This window comes from Brugia malayi (assembly GCF_000002995.4).
Source record: "Brugia malayi strain FR3 genome assembly, contig: Bm_v4_Chr4_scaffold_001, whole genome shotgun sequence".
Classification (NCBI taxonomy): Eukaryota; Metazoa; Nematoda; class Chromadorea; order Rhabditida; family Onchocercidae; genus Brugia; species Brugia malayi.
The window spans coordinates 7,565,723-7,583,896 of record NW_025062478.1 but is presented as its reverse complement, the minus strand read 5'-3'; the positions used below and the strand labels follow the sequence as shown (position 1 = coordinate 7,583,896).

Here is an 18,174-nt window from a genome sequence, read left to right as displayed (position 1 = left end):
CGTCATTTTATGCACATACTTGTGATAATAATATTTTATAAAAGACAAAAGCATCATTTAAATTATTTTGCAGTTGAATTTCATTCTTTCACAGCCATAAAGTTTAAATTAAATCCCGTAACTATGTTTATAAAAAAGGATAAGAGAGAAAATTAAGTGAGTGATTCATAAAGTTTCTTTCTAGTAGGATGTGACTGTCGTCGGAAACTGTATCCAACTATCAGCGAAATCGATGTTATGCAAAGGACTATTCCAGAAAAAATTGTCATCCGACTCTCAAAACTTTTCGCCAGCGTTCGTCGCCGTGTGCTGCCACAGATGAATACTGAAATAAGAAATTTTTCAATGTGTGAGCTAAGGAAAGCTAGTAATGATGGAACAAGTACTAAAATATAGCGTACGGTTTGGATGTTTGCCAGTGACTTGGTACGGTTGCGCACTAATTTCTGGATTCAGCTCGAGGATATAGTCCTTGAAATGTCTATTAGTAAGTGTTAGATTTAGTTTGTCGTGACAAATAAATTTCTGCTTCAGCGGAGCGCTCATCATCACTTCTTTCGATGAAAATTCGACTGATTGCCCTTCAAAAATTTGTGCGATTTCTTTAAGAAACTTGAAAACAAAAAAAAGACCTATTTACAAAAAAAAAACAAAGCAAAAACTGATTTTATAAGGATTTAGCTTACTGGAATATGATTCAGAATAGGTAACCATTTTCAATTGCCACCGAAGCATTTTTAGATGATTTACTGGATCTTCCACATAAGCCTTGAAAGAAAGATTTTTTTTTTGTGCTCACTTATTTTTGTGGCCATTTATTGGGTGAGTTAAAAAAAGATTTATATTTTGTATGCAAATTCATTTGAGGAGACATTAAGTTTACCGTTCCGAAGGATAAGATAAGTTGCTTCCTCCGTCCCTCTTTTTTCCAACTTGCCTTAAATTCAACTTTACTGTTGTTTGTGTCATCACTACCACCACAATATCCACTCAATTTCACTTCCGGTGATGTTAATTCGGGTACCTGAACAGACATTTTAATTTGAAGCACTTATTAGACCAATCAAGAAGAGATGCAAATTTTTATAAAAAAAAAGTAAGTTCGATGCTCTGCGACATTTATCAAAAAATAATCTCAAAAAGAAAGAAAAATTTATTCGTCATTTTTCCAGATTCTCAGTTCTCATTCCGATTATAATATTTTTTTCTCTACCTGTCTTTCGAGCATTTGAAACACACATTACCTTAGCAGCAATATTTGTACCATTTAAGTTGAAATTATATAACTGAGCTGAGAATTTAAGCAATAAGCACGGCATGCCATATTTGTCTTTGAGACCAAATTCACCACTTTCAGTATTTTTCAAAGGTAAGTAACAGTAAGCGATAATAACAAGATCTAGAAGTATCAAAAAACTTCAATTACAGCTTATTCACTGACAATAAAAGCTACTTACGCAAAAAAAAAAAAAAAAAAAAAAAATGAATAATTCAAACTTATTTTGATCCATTATTTAATGAGTAACAAATAAAAAGACTGGAATTCATTTCAAGCTAGTTTATAAATAGCTCTTGTCACATTGTCACCAATGATACTTTTCCTTCCTATCTTTGATGCTTATATAAATCAAATAAAAAAATGTCTGGTAGTCAGCATATGAATGAATTGTTACTGTAACTTACGATAAATTCCGATGATTCAGTTTAGAGACTTAATCATTAATCTCAATGATTAATTCAAATATCGAACAACAAACCTATGCAAATGACGAAAGTCAGTGCTGAAATTATGCTTGACATCAGTTCTGGGAGGAAAGTCGAGAAAGAAGAGGGAGAAGGAAAATGAAAAGATAGAGAATAAACCAAAACAAAAGAGACTAATCTTCATGTATTGATTTAAGGAAAGAATTGTTCCTTTAAAGCACTTAGGAGACTCATTTAAGGCACTTTCAAATTCGTTGTCAAAAATTCGTGTATTACTCGTCCATACCAAACACATTTCACTTTATCTTCCAAATATTGATTTGAACACCAAATTCTGTTTTACAAGCTATTTTTTCAAGAAAGTATCATTTGTCTTCTGATGATTTAAATTGGGTGTAGAGTAACAATGATGATTACTGTCTGATAATAAGCAAAAAACTCACTGATTATAATAAGCATCTGTGGAAAAGGAAATATATTGTTTTGTAAGAATGATTGATACAGCAGAACATAATAATTTCACATTCCTATGTCTCTATCATACTTTCATTTGCGACTCATTAGAAGACATTTTCCATTCTTCAATGAAAAAATATATATTCTACCTCGCGAATAAAAGACCGCCATTATTGTGCGTATTTGATTTATGTCAATGTGATGTGTACTGATTGATAACTTATCATTTACAGGTTTAGCATCATCCAATGAATCTGATAATAATAGATAAAAAAGGAAATTGTCTATGTTTGATCGAACAAGATAGAGATTACCATTAGATTCAGTTAATTTTCTTTCTTTGAAGCTTCTTTGTTGGAAATTTCAATTTCAGGTGATTAACGAATATTTATTCACCTTATGATAATTACTCAACAATATGCATTTCTCAATTCACAAAAAGCTCATGAGTTATCACATGTGCTGTATGCATAACAAAAATAAGTGTTACTGAATTAGAATTAGAAACTGTGAATTCAGCAAATTCAGCATACAGTTTGATAAAGAATATTATCGGAGAGCAGATAAATTCCCTTGCATTGCATGTGCGTTTAATGAGATGTATCAGTTATGGAAGAAATGCTTGATATAATCAATGAATCAGTGGTCCTGACCGATACTGATCCGAAATTCGATATTAGAGACTTATCTTCTCTTGTCAATTTATCTGAATCACTTTCTACAGATCGAATCATAGATAAAGATTCACCTTCATCACTCTCAAACTCTTCGTCCTCATAATCAAGCAGTCCATCACCTGTAGGCTGAAATGTAGTGAACATTATTATTTAATGATTTCTTATAAATTAGAAAATTCATTCAGAAGCTGGTGTAACTACTTCCAATTCGTACAGGCAATTAATTTATATAAAATAGACAGAAATTAATGACAGTCGGAAAATCAGACGATCTTATCATCGCAGTTATTCATGAAGAATTTAATCATTTATAACAACTTCTGAACTCGCCATCCAAGTCATCTCATTCATTTCGATGCTGAATATACCAATATCTCTGAGTAATCCAGTAACTGCTTCCAGTAAATTCGCCTGCAAGTTTTCACTTATCAATTAATTGATCTATTCAAATATAGGTGGAGCCAAGAGTTTATGTAACACAATCTTTGAAGCTATTAATATCCCTTTTTATCGTAATGGATATCCAAGAAAATATTATGCCAATTTTATAGTACTAAAATTGGAAGATATAATTTCTAAGAAGAGTAATGTCAAATAAACCATTGGAAGAGTTGAATTTTCCATTACGTTCCTTGAAATACAATCCTGGATAACACTGAAATAGGTCATAACTCAGGCATCTTTTTTGTTATAGGATTAGGCAAATCTAGTGCTAGCCATTGTCATCAACATTTTTATTTATTATTAATAGAAATAGATTCATTAATAAGAGAATAATAGTTATACCTATCCGTGTAAACACCACACTGGATGATATCATCAAGGATTTCACTTTTGAACTGATCCAATATTTCTTGCATTTTTTTGCCGTCATTGTTATAAACCAATTTTAATGTTTGAGGTCGGATCTTTGACTCAGGTAAATTAATTAATTTCTGTAAGTAGTGTTGTTATATAAATTCAATCTACAGCTATGCTTTATCATTACTTGTTGTCTAACAAACTAAATCATCAGTTCTTTATATGTAAATTGTTTATAAAACTAGACTTTCAAAGGTGCGACTAGAGTAGTGAAACTTTAAATTTTTTTGATTTCTTGATAAAATATAATGAAAAGATGAATTTTAACTTCTTTTAAATAGGAACGGCCCTACTCCAATGATACTATGAGAGTGAAAATGAAGATATTATAGTCACGTTGATAATCATACTTACTTTTCTCATTTCCTGGAAGATTCTTATGGGTATTTTTTCATCAAAATTTTCAAAATAGAAAAGAAACACAATCAAGTTCGCTGATACAATGTTAAAATGCTTGCCTTACTTAGCTGTTGATTGGGTAGTTGTGATTGATTATTTCTGAATTGTAAATTTACTGGTCGATTTGATTGATTTGTGTTTGCAAATGCTGCTTTGGAACTTGCTGACAATACTGGTGAATCCTTACTGCTTGCGTCCTGCCTTGTAAACAAATAAGGACGGCTCACAACTCTTGATGTTCACTTATTGAGTAGGGATTAAGCTGTTTCATCACATCAATTTAAAAATTTGCCCTAAAGTTCTCCAACTTTTACAATTGCATTTTTTATTTGATAGACCAATTCGTATTTAATGATTCAAATTTTCTTACACTTAATTTTAGCTTCATTTTGAGGAATAAAAATGTTGGGAATACAATCAGGAAAAAATTTTAGAAGTATCTTATAAAATCACCTTATTGCCAGTTTGTCTTTTAAATTTCGCTGACTGCAACTGAAATCTCCTTTGGGCGAATGGTATATAATGATAACCTGAGGAATGTATATTCTTAATTTAGTACTTCATTTTACATAATAGAAGCCATAAAAATCACCTAAGTTCCTAAAATGTTAATACTTCAATTTATTAGATCAAAGTTACTGGAATTTTTCGAAACTTTTTTTCAAAAATGAAGAGCGTCGAGAAGGTTATTTACGGATGAACTCTTTGCGTGTGCTTCTCAAGTTAATATTATATTATAAGAGTACATATACTGAGTTCTATGCCATGAAATTTCAACTGCAGAACTCGTAAGCAGCTTTCAGCTAATGACTTTTAAAAAAGCACAAATATGAAACTTATTTTGTAACTTACTTTTAGGGCTGCAGTAGAATGATGTGGGTGTCGTGGAGTCTATTCGAGGACCTGCTTTGTTATTCATAAAGAGAAATTATATATATCTTGAAAGCAACCACAATCATATGCTACAATACTATAAATGTTGCAAACGAATTCATAACATTTTTCTGAAAAGAAAAAAACAAAACAAAGCTAAGAACAATGGACGTGTAACATTTTGCTGATTATTTATTTCGTTACCATGGATATGAGAAAATGCAAGCAACTGATGACGTTGTATCAGGAAAATGTTTTACAAGTAAGGGTTAACATCGGATTTCATTCAGAAAACGACATGATTCGCTTGTAAAGGAAATCCCTAAAGTAAGTAAAATTTTTGTATTTTCTTACATTTGTAAAGAAATAATTCGGCATAAATTTTAAAAATCTGTTTGGGAAATCTGTTCAGTCAGATTTACAAGTGCCACTTCAAGCAGTAATAAAATTACAATATCAGTAAAAAGAACGAAAATGTAATTGGAAAAACCGCAAGAAATAGGTATTATCAACCAGATTTTTGCAATATCTAGTCTAGGTTTCAAATAGATAATTAAAGAAAAAAATATGTTGCAACAATTCCAGCAAGAATGAGTTAAATTGAATTATAAATTCGAATCAAAACTTAATCACTTCGAAATATTTATACAAAAAGTAAAATCTGTGTGAAATAAATTCTACTGCATTTATATTTATAAATTAACTTCTTGATGATGATTTAACAGCAAGAAAAAAGTGAAAATAAGAGAATTCTTAATTTCACCAATCTAAACTGTGACCACTGAGTTTTAAAAAATCAATGTTTGAGTATCCCACAGCTGGGGTAACTGAAAACTTCAATAAGTTATAAAATACTTGACACTGTAATTCGTGAATATATGATGGAAATTGAACTCCATGCACTTTTCTAATTCAATCAATCTCAAAATAATCTCAAAAAACTTAAACCATTTGTAGAAGGTGTATAAATAAATATACCTTCCAACTCAAGAAGCTCGCTTTATTTATTGTCAGATTTTCATAAAAAAAGAAGAAAAGCATTTATCTCTCATTTCTTGCTCTAAATTTGTCAGAATCGGTGGGTCAGTTTTGTATTGCAAATCATTTCAAAATATATTGCTTTCGTTTTTGGTATGCTATGGATATTTATTAAACCAACTTAGATATCGATGGCAGACTTAGCAGAAGCGGTGGTTCGGGGTGACATATTGGTAGATGAGATTGATGTTATTGAAGCAGTCGAGAAAGGGCGACTTAGCGCAAGTGATGGTGCTCGATTTAGTGCCATTTTGGAGGAGTATTCTAAGTCACACAAAAGTATGAACTCGCAACTTTTTATTCTAAACTAACTTGCTGAAGTACTCAGTTTCAAGATTTACTTAATGTTAATCCTCTATAATGTCATTTATTATTTCTTTTTGTGCTTGTTATTTAATTAGTACAGCATCATTTCATCATTATACATTAGAATATAAGAATTGCATTTCTTGATAGCTTTTTGAAGGAGATCTGCTTGTCGGACTGTCGACCAATTTTAATCTGCCTGCTAGCTAAGTTATCAATTAAATATTACAAATAACTAAAAATCAACAAGTATCTCTGCTGAACATTAACACAGTAAAATAAAACTCAATTCTCAAGTCATACCATTCTTCAACTGAAATCGATAGAATGGCAGCCTGCAATAAGACAACTTACGGATTTTCATTTCTTGGCCTTCAAGAATATTTCTCGGTGTGCGAAACAAACTAGAAAATTTTCAAATTCAAATACCTGAGAAAACTAAACCCAAACTTCAAAAATAGAACTTTCGGACCCATGCGGAAAATTGGAATCAGCACAAAACACACTTGAAACAACGAGATGGGATAAAGTATTAGTGGATGAAGTAGATTTCATTGATGCACTTAAAATTGGACGAGTTAGCAAGGATGACAGTCACATAGCATCTATTAATAAAGGTAAGTAATTGCTGCATAATGTAGCAGAGCTTTTTAATTTCGACTAACGGCGAATAAAGCAAAGTTTTTCGTTTCGTAAATCCTTCTAAGATTTAAATGATTAATCAGACTTCTCCTCCACAATTGATTAAAACATAAACAAACGGTAATATACCATTCTAATTCAAATATTAGAAAGAAACGCTTACAGAAGTCCTTAAAGATTCAACGGGCGATACTGAAGAAGCAAAAATAAGTTTCCATGACGAGATCCTAACCGATGACGAGAAAATGTCCGATGCATCATCATCTATTGATATCCTTATTTAATCAGCAAAATGCAAATTGTGATATCAATTGCAACTGATATCACAATTTTGTTAGACAATTGCAACCGCTGAATCAAACCAACCCAAGCACATTTCGAACCAAGAGCCTCTTGTACAGTATTGCCAATGTTTAAAGAGATCCTGCTAACACAACCTCTACATGTCACTAATCTTTACTTTCGTTAGGAAATGGGATATTTTCAAATATTCATTTTTCCTTAATAACAAATTAAGAAAATGCGAATAATAATTTATTTTCAGATTTCAATCTCTTAATTTAGGGAGCAACAAAATTAGTTCTCTGAATCCAAATATGTGCTACATTTTAATCAAATTCAATTTATTTTGGAAATTCCTATCAGGTCAAATAACTTTAAAATTAAGAATCTGGAGATAGCCAAAACACCACTACTGATTATTTGGAGTATGGTCGTTTTCCATTAATTGGTGTTCCTTAAAATTAATCACCATGATTCAAAAGATATAAAATGACTATGCAATAATAAACAATGAAGAAGATCATAGACTGCCATAACAAATGCTAATACGGTCCAAGAAAAATTTACTGACTGGTTCATAGCACAGCAGATGCTCTCAACACATATATGATCAAATGACTGTTTTTATAAAACAGAACAGACTGAAGAATAAACGAATTCGCGCCACGACCAAAACTTTGCTGTAAGCAAAATAAAGATAAAGAATAAGGATAATGAATACTCATCTAGGCAAAATTATGCAAAATTCCAACATGGAATATAAATAAGCATATCGCGTAATACCATAACATGCGCAGCCACTTTAATATCATTGATAAACTATCAATATGAAAACTTCACGACAATAATCTAATAAAAAATAGGAAGAACTCCATTCAACATTGAAAGGAGTGTTTCAATGTCTGTCAAAAACAGAAATTCGCTTCAGTCAATTTTTTTCAAAGCAAATAAGTACAACAAGTCTTATAATCTTTCTAAATAAAGCTTGTTAGAAAATTCCTTTCAGTAAGTTATAGAAATACTGTGGTATATGCCAATGCAGAGAAGGCATTTTTCTGCTATGATGTCTACTTAAAAATTTGATCTAGAGAAAAATTATCGAAAACAGTAACAATTATAAAACGAGTGAAAGATAGCAAATTATGAAAGTTGAGAAGATTTCAGGCAACCAACCTGAATTACGCAGCAGTTCAGGTGAAAGACATTTTCTGATGGTTACAAAAACAAATACCACATTAGATAACGAATAAACAAACAGATATTTTGAGCTGTGCCAACTTACAATAATGCTAAAAAACTAATCATTTATACAGACAAAATGGATGTTGCTTCATCCTTAAGCTGTCTAGCATTTTGTGCCCACTGATTTAATTACTATTTCATTTGCGTAATTTGTAAAATTAGAAACAATATATGGTGATGTATAAAAGATGCATGAGAAGTGAAAACAATACCCACAGTTACATGAAGTTTCCACAGCAATGAATCATGTATGTCAACATGATTTCGAACACAACATCCAATAATCAGTCACTCCCCTAATGATCAGCTCACGCTATTTCTCCACCTTTATTTTCAACTCAACTAGCTAGTATTCATTACCGGAAATTACCACACAGTTAAAGGTAATTAGCGCGAAAGAAGAACTCTCCACCAACCAAATATTATCTAGCAGCTATTAACATAACATTCCAACAACAACAGGTAGACGAATAAGATGTGAAAGAAAAGGTTGCTTATAAAACATTGATAAACTTCATGAGTGAAATGAAACAGCAGCGATCGGACAAATACATGTTGTGCTTTAAATGAGTAAAGTAGAATGTTAGCCTCATCATATGATATCATACTTAAAACAAAAACTAACAAAGCTTGAACAAGTCAGACATTATGAAAATTCTTAAACATGGCTGATGTCCACAAAAAAATAAGAATAACAACAGAATAAGCGAACAACAAACCTAATAAGAGAAAAAGTTATCAAATAAGGCACTTGATAAAATTACTGTTTGCCTCTATCTGGACGGCCAATACCAATCGTCCTATCAATTTCAAATGATGATTCCCCATTCACTGTTGTTGATTCCTCTCTTTGAATTATATTACTGTTCCTTTCAGATCTCTCAGTTCCATTTTCTGTTAAAAATTAAATAAACACCTATCAACAACTAATTAAATAATATTTCAAAGACAAATTAAACTAACAAACGTAATGTGCGAATGACTCAGATAAGTGATAGCGTCATATCTATATTTCCGAAATTTTATAAAGAAGACTTTAGAAATCTAGTCAGGCAGACTCCGCAATTTAAATCTATGTCCGAAGCCCAAGTATAGTTAAAAGCCTAAAAAAGCATCTTCACTCTCAATTGATAAATCTAAAACATACCCTGATGTATATAACTGAGACGACATTCACTACGGTTAACAATCCTGGATCCTTGTTCGACAGCATGAAGAATGTCAACTTCATCAACCAAAACTCTATTCCAACCATTTTCATCATGTGAAATATCACCAAATTCTTCCACATCATCTACCACACGCTGAGGGATCCATGTATCATCTGACAATATCAAAATAAAATATAATTTACGGTTCTAAACTCAATTCACTTTTCAAATGAACTTAGTGTAAAGAAAGAGTATCCTGAATGCAGTTTGCTCGAATATCAGTCATCCGTACTGTACTGGAATTATTGGTATGAAAATTCAGACGAATTTTGGAATAAAATATGAAATTCTAAATTATCAATCTTGACAAAACCATCATGCTGCGATAACTTCTTTTTCTAAACTAACCACTGCTTCGGCAGCCCATAATATGTAAATCATTCCCATTAATACGACCCCGTTCAACAGCATGAACGAAATCAACTTCATCCACCAATACATTGTTCCATGTATGTTCATCATCACTTCCTGCAGCCCCATTTGTATCTCCTGGCTCAGTACCATCTAAATATGGTAATGGATCTGAAAAAGATAATTGAAACTTATTAACATAACTGTTAGCAGTAAACAAATAACACTGCATACGAAATGCAAGTGATGAATATCTGCAACATTTGCCTTAACGCTTCTTTAGTTATTCTAGAAAGCTTAGAGCTAAAATCAATGTTTAATATTTACAGTTCTCTTGAACGAACTATAAATATTGATTTCCAGCTGCTTCGCATAAACATATGTGGTAAAGTGATGGAAATAACAAAATAGCAAATAAAAATTTACTTCATGGGTTCAAAAAAAGCAACCTGCATGATTAATTGTAGAGCCATTTCCGCTACTTCGTCGTCGTGAATGCTCAATAACCAATGGACTAAACCGAGCAGTTTCAATTTCACTCAATTTCCCAGAATTTACAGCATTCAAGGCATCTACTTCGTCGACAATAATGTCTCCACGGCTTACAGCTTCTGCCATATCAATCAAAGGCATTTTGTAAAATTATCCTTCCTTAATCTGTAAAAAAAATCAACTAATATTTCTTAATTTGCAGAAGAAATTGGAGGGACGCTTGGAGACGTAATAGATTTTGAACAGGAAAGATGGTAAAGTGGGAAAGAATGAGGAAATACAGAATAAAATTATCAAAAACACTAGAATTATTTAAAGCATATTCCGTTACTACAGAATTTAATTTTATCACACAACATAAATCTTTAAATCATCTACGATAGAACCTTCTTAATTCAAAACAAGTTTATGACAGCAAATTGTACTGCATATTAAATGGCGATAGATGCATTTTTGGCATATCACTGAATACAAAAGAGCTCAAGAGTATGACAGCTCCGCTCGGAGAATAAGAAATTCCCACTTAACAGAAAAAACTCAATCCTTCCGTCTTCCGTTCCATCCACCTTGACAACACCCCAGAGAAATGTTACAAACGAAAATGCTGTATGTACACGAACAATGCCCAGGTATAAAAAACTATGACCAATTTAACGCGGCCCAATGATGATTTCTCTTTTCCGGTCACTGAACGGGATAAATAACTCTTCGTCTACTTTCAAAACTAGACAGAAATTTAACAATGCTAAATGAAAAATAGAATATCCAAAGCCAACGCCTCTTCTTTTCCGATCATGTCAGGCGTAAACTTGCACATTCATTGCACTGAAAAGGGAACTGTTTTCTCGAATTTTTATTTAATCTACCCAAACAACTACATATATGGCTCGAATATTAAAATTATTTCTTAAAAAAAAAAATAAAATAAAATAACAGTCTAAACCCTACCCCCAAAGATAATATAACAAATGAAGCTTAAATCTGAAGAAACTGAAGATATAATTAGATTGGATAACAATTGAAATTAAAAAGCGAATTCAGGAAATTGTAGTGCCAAACGAAAATCAACGAGAAAAATTAGCAAATGATTTTATGATCAACGAAAATTATACAACAGAAAATCACAATACTTTTTAAAATAACACAAATGAATGAATATGGTATAGTACATAGTCATATTCATCAAAGCAAGGTTGACTTAAAAGACAAGAAGCAAGCAAGATGCAAAATGGCTTTAACACCATGACACACACACACACACACTTCTGCTACCTTTTCATTTAATATACACTAAAACAGATGGCAACATTGATAGAAATAACGGTACAAAAATAGTAGTTGAAAAATTAGAAGTAATCATCGTCTGAGGAACACTGTTAAGTCTCACAAATGAAATTAAATTAATCTTCATTGCAAGAACTTAAGCGACAACTACTAAAAAGAAAGAATTTTTGATATAGATTCGGTTATTTTTGATGGCTAGTTTTAAAAGAGTTAAGACAGCCTCTAAACACTGGATGAGGATATCTTTAAATCATCCAGCAGTCATCAAGCATACTATCCAAGAAAATATTAAGAAATTAGTAAATGTATTTTATTATGATACTTTTTTCATAACTTTCAAATGGTTCATTTATTTATTCATAAGTGTGATATTTGGAAAATTTGGAGTTAATTTTTCGAGAAGAAAAAAATCATCGATCATCAGACGTCTTCCATGTGAGGGCACTGGAGTGTATAACAGAAATACAGCGGATGGAATCGATGCTCTCAATATTACAGTCTTCAGGAACAACCACTAATACTTCTATCAATGTCTTCTTTATACTATTCAACTCCCTGTTAAGTGCGATAAAGGCTGATGCATCACGTTTACTTCCTTTAGAAACAATTCGAACCGCCGCGCTGCTATGATAATATTCGGGTCCATCACGATAGAGCATGAAATCCACCCCACAATGAATGCCAGATCGCACGACCCAACCCTGATGTCTAAAATACCGGTAAGTTGCATAGCGTCTCACAAAGCGAATTCCATAACAACCAAAGAATGTCTTCCATACTTCATCCGGCATACATCCTTGTCCGTTATCAGCAGATATTTGCAAGACTCCGATTTCCGCACTGAGATACATTGCTTCCTCCATACTCAAACGAAGAGAGTTATCAGTTGGCCATAATCTTTTCCAAATTTTAGCTGATCTAAAATACCCTAACGTATTTTCTGAGCAACAAACAAATTAGTAAAAAAATTTTTCCAATCACGAAAACTTTATAAAAAGTCGCTTTATACAGTAACGTATTTCAAATAATATGGAGAGACTGTTGTTAACATTAGCATCATCAACTGTAGGAAGAAAATAGAGGAAAAATAAGGAAGGTGGGAAAGATTCTGTACGAATCATTCCAGTCAAAATAGGGAAGTGCTTAAAAAGGCCTTAAATGTCAGACCAAAGTGGGTTTTAAAAAAAAATTAGGAACAATCAAAGAAAAAGCACTTAGAACAAACTAAACATTGCAAAAGGCAGTTGCGCCAAATCCTTTCATGATAATTACATGGAACAATCATTTTCTTTTTTTTTTTTTTTAAGATTAATAATCATAGTAGAGAAGAGAACATCTACATATTCCCGAGATGTAGCGAGTGCAGCATTGCTGTTTCTACATCTGCATTAACAGAAGGAATGAATAGAAGATAACTCTGTAAAAAATTGAAAGACCAAATATTGGATAACTATTCTTTCAATTGTTGGACAATGGTATTGGCAACTCTGTTTTACCAAAAGCCATGCTCAAATCAAGAAGGTGTCGTTTTGGTTACTATCTATTAAAAATACTTTTATATGATTTAACGATTTTTTTTTAGTCTACGCAAAAACGAACTGAAAGCACACTTACCATTTCCATTTTGTGTCAAAGTTCAGAAAACATGAATACTGATTTCAGAAAATGACCGATCATGGATCTAACGTATCATAAAAACAGATGATTGACATTACCACGACTTGCTACACTTTCATTGGCAAAACTCAATAAATTTTAGATGATATCCGGATAATGGTATTAACAATTCAACAATATGAATGCTAAATAACAATTAGAAGTCATTTCTTGTCAAACAAGTTTTGATTTCTGATAAACGGCTACCAAGTATCACAACAGTCATTCTACTTCGGTTAGAGATCACCATCAAAGCAGAAAGTAAACAAGAATTATCTAAATTACCGAAAGTAAACAAAAAAAATTAATACTTCAATACAGTGTCTCAAGCTTTTCATTTTCGAAAAGCATCGACTCAGTAAATACGCATAGGAAAAAAAGCAAGAAAGAAATGGGAAGAAGTAAGCAGACAAATGTAATTGTGCTGACGATTATATCAGACGAAAAGGTTGATAAGTGATAAGCGACGCTTATGATAAGACAAGAAGTTGATAAATGGATACTAGATAGTCCATACTCGATCCTCTACATTACAGTACCTACTCCGCTCCTGTAAACTTAGCTTATTATCAAATTTACACATATTGAATATCGTATAAACACAGTAATTTGTATTTAAAAAAGTTGTGGATTCGAATCTCTCATGAAAATCTACTTTCCTTTCTACATTAAATTGCATCCGTGGTAAGAAATTGCAATAAAATCATTCCTATCAATTAAGTTCTTCATCGACCGAAGACCAAATCAACTACAAAAGCATAATATAAAATATATGTTCGTATCTAATTTCATCTTTTCATTATTAATGAATTCATAGAAAGGAAGAGACAGGGAGAGAGAGAGAGAGAGAGAGAGAGAAAGAAAAGAAAAAGCCTGGAATCTAATTGATGACGGTTATATTAATGCACTGAAAATTAAAAAATACAAAAAAGAAAAACACAAAACAAAAGTTAGGATGGCAGCTATTATGGCATAATTTCACAGCTATGAATAGATAGCATGATTGAAATGGGACTAAATATGCATGGACTGGGAAGCAATTTTCCATTTAAAAGCAGTTAATTGGCTTGATATTGGCATAATGGGACAAAACTAAATGGAAAAGAAAAAGGTAACAGGAAAACAGTAAGCCACAAGAAAAATATGTTTTACAAATAATGATTGTGTTTTAACAAAATAAAAAAAAAAAATTACTTTAACAAAATAATGGTTGTGACAATTGTCTAAAAAGACTATTTGCCTGGGTCGATGCGTCCTATCTGCTATTTCTCGATTTGACGAGCCTTTAAAATTTAAGAACATTTTAAAGAGAAACTGTTAACATTTTAAAGAGAAACTGTTAATAATACAAAATAAAACGACTTTGGAAGAGTGTTAATAACGAGTAGAAAACAAATTGATATTTAATGATTAATGCAAAGACTATGTTATCAGTTATTGTAACCACGACCTTAGAAGAGATTTTCAAAACAAAGAAAATCAGTGATAGATTTTTTTTTTCAACTGTTGTGTACACTAATTGTCTGTTATCTTTATATTAAATAAAATAGATAAGATGTATAGGATGAAAGTGATTAGAAAGTTGCAGAAGTATCTTTCCATCAGTCTTATATCATCTACTGGTTGAAAAAGTACTCCAAATATAAATTCCAATGTAGTAAGTCAACTTAATCGTTTAACTGTTGTAATAATTTCAGCAATACCAATTATTTCTCACATTATCTCGGATTACGTAATATAATCACGGAAATGAATGGCATGGAATATCATTTAAGACATCAGAAAGAAGAAAAACTGCTTCATGGATAGAGTAGTCGACACATTCCTACTGTTAAAGAGCGAAAATGTTCAATTAAATAAGTATGATAAATAAGTCCGACAATGTTTGAAAGAAGTGGCTTTATGGAAAATGGAACATAATTTGAGCAGTAAGATTAAAAACAAGAAAATCTGACATATTAGAGAAGAAATTTTATTCAAATTTGAAACTACTTGATGATCGTCTAATTTATCTCAGTGCTGCGTATGCTATCAGCCAATTTGACTTCACCAAGTAAGGAAGCATGAGTAAAAATTTTCGTCTGTCCATGTCGAAATAAAATAGTAATGAAAATAGTAATAAAATAGCCAGCATCAATTTAAGACACTAGAAAGCACAATTCAAAACAAAACTGAAAGATATTTCAACTAGAAGAACAAAAATTTTAAGTATAAAGAAACGGAGACAGGAATCGAAATAATTGGTTGTAGCATTATAAAAATAATCAACAAAAAAGTTGGAACAAGTAGAAAAATTATTTACAGATGCCTTAAATTAACGAGAAAATCACGATTTTCTCAAATATCAGGAGTTAAAGTTTTGAGAAGTTTTCATGGTACAAGGAAACTAAAAAAAAACTAGAAATTTAAGGTTACAAATTTCTCTTGTCTTTTAGTAGCAGTATGCTTCACATCAACAAATAATCAAGGTTTCGTTAAAAGTAAATCTGATAACGTACTGCTAACTGAGATTATTGTGACTAAAACAATCAGTGAGGTAAGGTTTTTAAATGCACCTTTCTTGCTGGTGTTGTTGATGAGCATTACTTTCAAAACATTCCATTGATACACGTGGCTCACGTCGTTGCAAAAATTCACCATAACATCCAAATGCATTTAAATCATCTGCTGATTTCAAATCTGACACTATAACTTGTTCACCTTTCAATGTCCCGTAATATTTACCAATCGGAACAGATACAGGTCTTTTACAATTCCTTACAGTTCCACGCTTACGTTCAAAAATCAATAAATCCATAATTTTCTGAAATTTTCAAACTTTAAAAATTTTCTTATTTTAAACTATAGACGTAGAATCAGTACATAAGTGGCAACCATAATAATGGAAGAAAACAACAGCATCCTTGGAAGAGTAATAATTAGTACATCAGTCTGCAGCAAGCAACAGTTAATAAGAATGGGAAGTTGAAATGAAAAAGAAAAAATACTGAAGAATGGATGTCTGTTCCATCCCAGCCGCATATTTTGGGACATTTCCCTGAATAGCAATATCAAATGAGATTTCCATATACTCTTCGTTATATTTTCTCTAGCACTGAAACTGTATGTTTTAAAATTACGAAATCGAAAAACTACTTTAAGTAAACAGAAAGCCTTCCTATCCACTCCCTTCTAAGAAAGTATTGATGGCTAGAAAAAGTATGACTTTAATGCACTCAGATATACTTAAATAAAGAAAAAGATTACGAACATTTATGACCCATCAAATCAATCCTTCACCACCTTTTTTCCATCAGGTATAAAAGAAATTGGCAGAACAATTTAGCCAAAGTACATAAAATTTGTGACCAAAATTGAATTATCCATTCTACCAACAATAATTTGAAAGACATCGAGAAGTTATCTTTCTGTTGGTCAGATTTGAGACAAATTTCAGAGGCATGCTGGCAGGAAGAATAATCTGCAACGACTGAGGGCCAGACAAACACTGGCATGGAGCCATCCGGACACAGATTTACCGCAAGAGTCCGTTCGCACATGACAGATGCGGTAGTGTTCCTCTGTCCCTTATCAGTGCAGTAACAGTATCGACGTCATCATATTATTACCTCACATTATTTGCACCTTCTCCGCTTTTCAATTCGTTTCGCAGTCCCGAAAATTTTGCTCTTCCACCAGTATTTGTTAAATAGCTAATTAAGACACAAGCAAAGCATATTACAGCAAATTTCGAGCAGAGATACTTTGATAAACCAGTCACCACATGTTATCTTAATGCTATTACAGCATATCTACAGTGCATTTGCAGTGATCAACGTTCCATTGTAGAAACCAAACAAATCATCTTGGCAAATAATCAGAAAATTAGCGTAGCAAGGACAAATGATGGGGTCCTCCTAGTCTGACATCCATTTCTCATATCGCTAAGGCATTTGCAACATGCAGTAAATGACAGAAAGACTGGAGATACATGACATGATGTAAATAAATGGACATACAAACCATCTAGAAGTGCAAGAATGTATGCCGTCTTGTAACCACCTATCGCTTATTATTCTCTGATATGGCATGCTACATAATACTGTACGCACCCTATCCCCATTAACATATAAATTTAAACATACACGGAAAGTATATTCTGTCACAAAAAGCTAAAACTTTCAAGACAAACTATAGTGGAATAATGAAATAAAGCAATACCATATCATAGATTATCTCTATTAATAATACGGAATTCTGCTTCATAAAAACCGGAATTGCAAAAAGCTATAAAAATATAAATGGCTTTAAAATCTATTTTTAATGGAATTGAAAGTCCCTTTTTCCAATATTCGAGATTTCAAATCTTCAGGTACAGTAAAACACACATGAAAGTACAATTCTTAGAGGCAAATGATGAGGAGTCACATAACATCGCCTGATGACATCAAAATAATATGTGTTAGACAATAATTCTCAAGTAACACATTCTACCGTACAATCAACAGATAATATAAACGCATCATTAATCATCATTCATTCCAACTAGGGCAAAAGTTTGCTGACATTTTTTAAATAACATAGATAAAACCGACAATTACTTTCATAAGAACCCAATTAAGTGAATCAAACTTAACAAAATATACATCTAAACTAAGTGTACTGATTGCTGACATTTAAATAAAAATAAAAACAAAGAGGAAACAAGATATTTTCTTTTG

General features: G+C 31.9%; 4 protein-coding genes across 4 annotated transcripts; 1 reads left to right on the top strand and 3 right to left on the bottom strand.

Moving 5' to 3' along the window:
* Window positions 1-152: 152 nt before the first annotated feature.
* On the bottom strand, window positions 153-5,016 carry Bma-unc-46 (Uncharacterized protein; the record flags this gene model as incomplete). Its single annotated transcript, XM_001901646.2, has 12 exons — window positions 153-325; window positions 402-581; window positions 687-768; window positions 884-1,024; window positions 1,245-1,399; window positions 2,876-2,963; window positions 3,156-3,248; window positions 3,438-3,492; window positions 3,624-3,772; window positions 4,157-4,294; window positions 4,551-4,627; window positions 4,950-5,016. The coding sequence occupies 12 exons, from the start codon at window positions 5,014-5,016 to the stop codon at window positions 153-155; spliced, it is 1,398 nt and encodes a 465-aa protein (XP_001901681.2).
* A 1,123-nt stretch (window positions 5,017-6,139) lies between these two features.
* Window positions 6,140-7,240, top strand: Bm10566 (Uncharacterized protein; the record flags this gene model as incomplete). Its single annotated transcript, XM_001901647.2, has 3 exons — window positions 6,140-6,287; window positions 6,776-6,931; window positions 7,122-7,240. 3 exons carry the CDS (start codon window positions 6,140-6,142, stop codon window positions 7,238-7,240), a joined length of 423 nt encoding a protein of 140 aa, XP_001901682.2.
* A 2,000-nt stretch (window positions 7,241-9,240) lies between these two features.
* Bm10567 (Uncharacterized protein) lies at window positions 9,241-10,675 on the bottom strand (the record flags this gene model as incomplete). The annotated part of the gene is made up of 4 exons (XM_001901648.1): window positions 9,241-9,374; window positions 9,628-9,804; window positions 10,040-10,213; window positions 10,492-10,675. 4 exons carry the CDS (start codon window positions 10,673-10,675, stop codon window positions 9,241-9,243), a joined length of 669 nt encoding a protein of 222 aa, XP_001901683.1.
* A 1,553-nt stretch (window positions 10,676-12,228) lies between these two features.
* Bma-tsen-2 (Uncharacterized protein) lies at window positions 12,229-16,271 on the bottom strand (the record flags this gene model as incomplete). The annotated part of the gene is made up of 2 exons (XM_001901650.2): window positions 12,229-12,736; window positions 16,030-16,271. 2 exons carry the CDS (start codon window positions 16,269-16,271, stop codon window positions 12,229-12,231), a joined length of 750 nt encoding a protein of 249 aa, XP_001901685.2.
* Window positions 16,272-18,174: the final 1,903 nt, after the last annotated feature.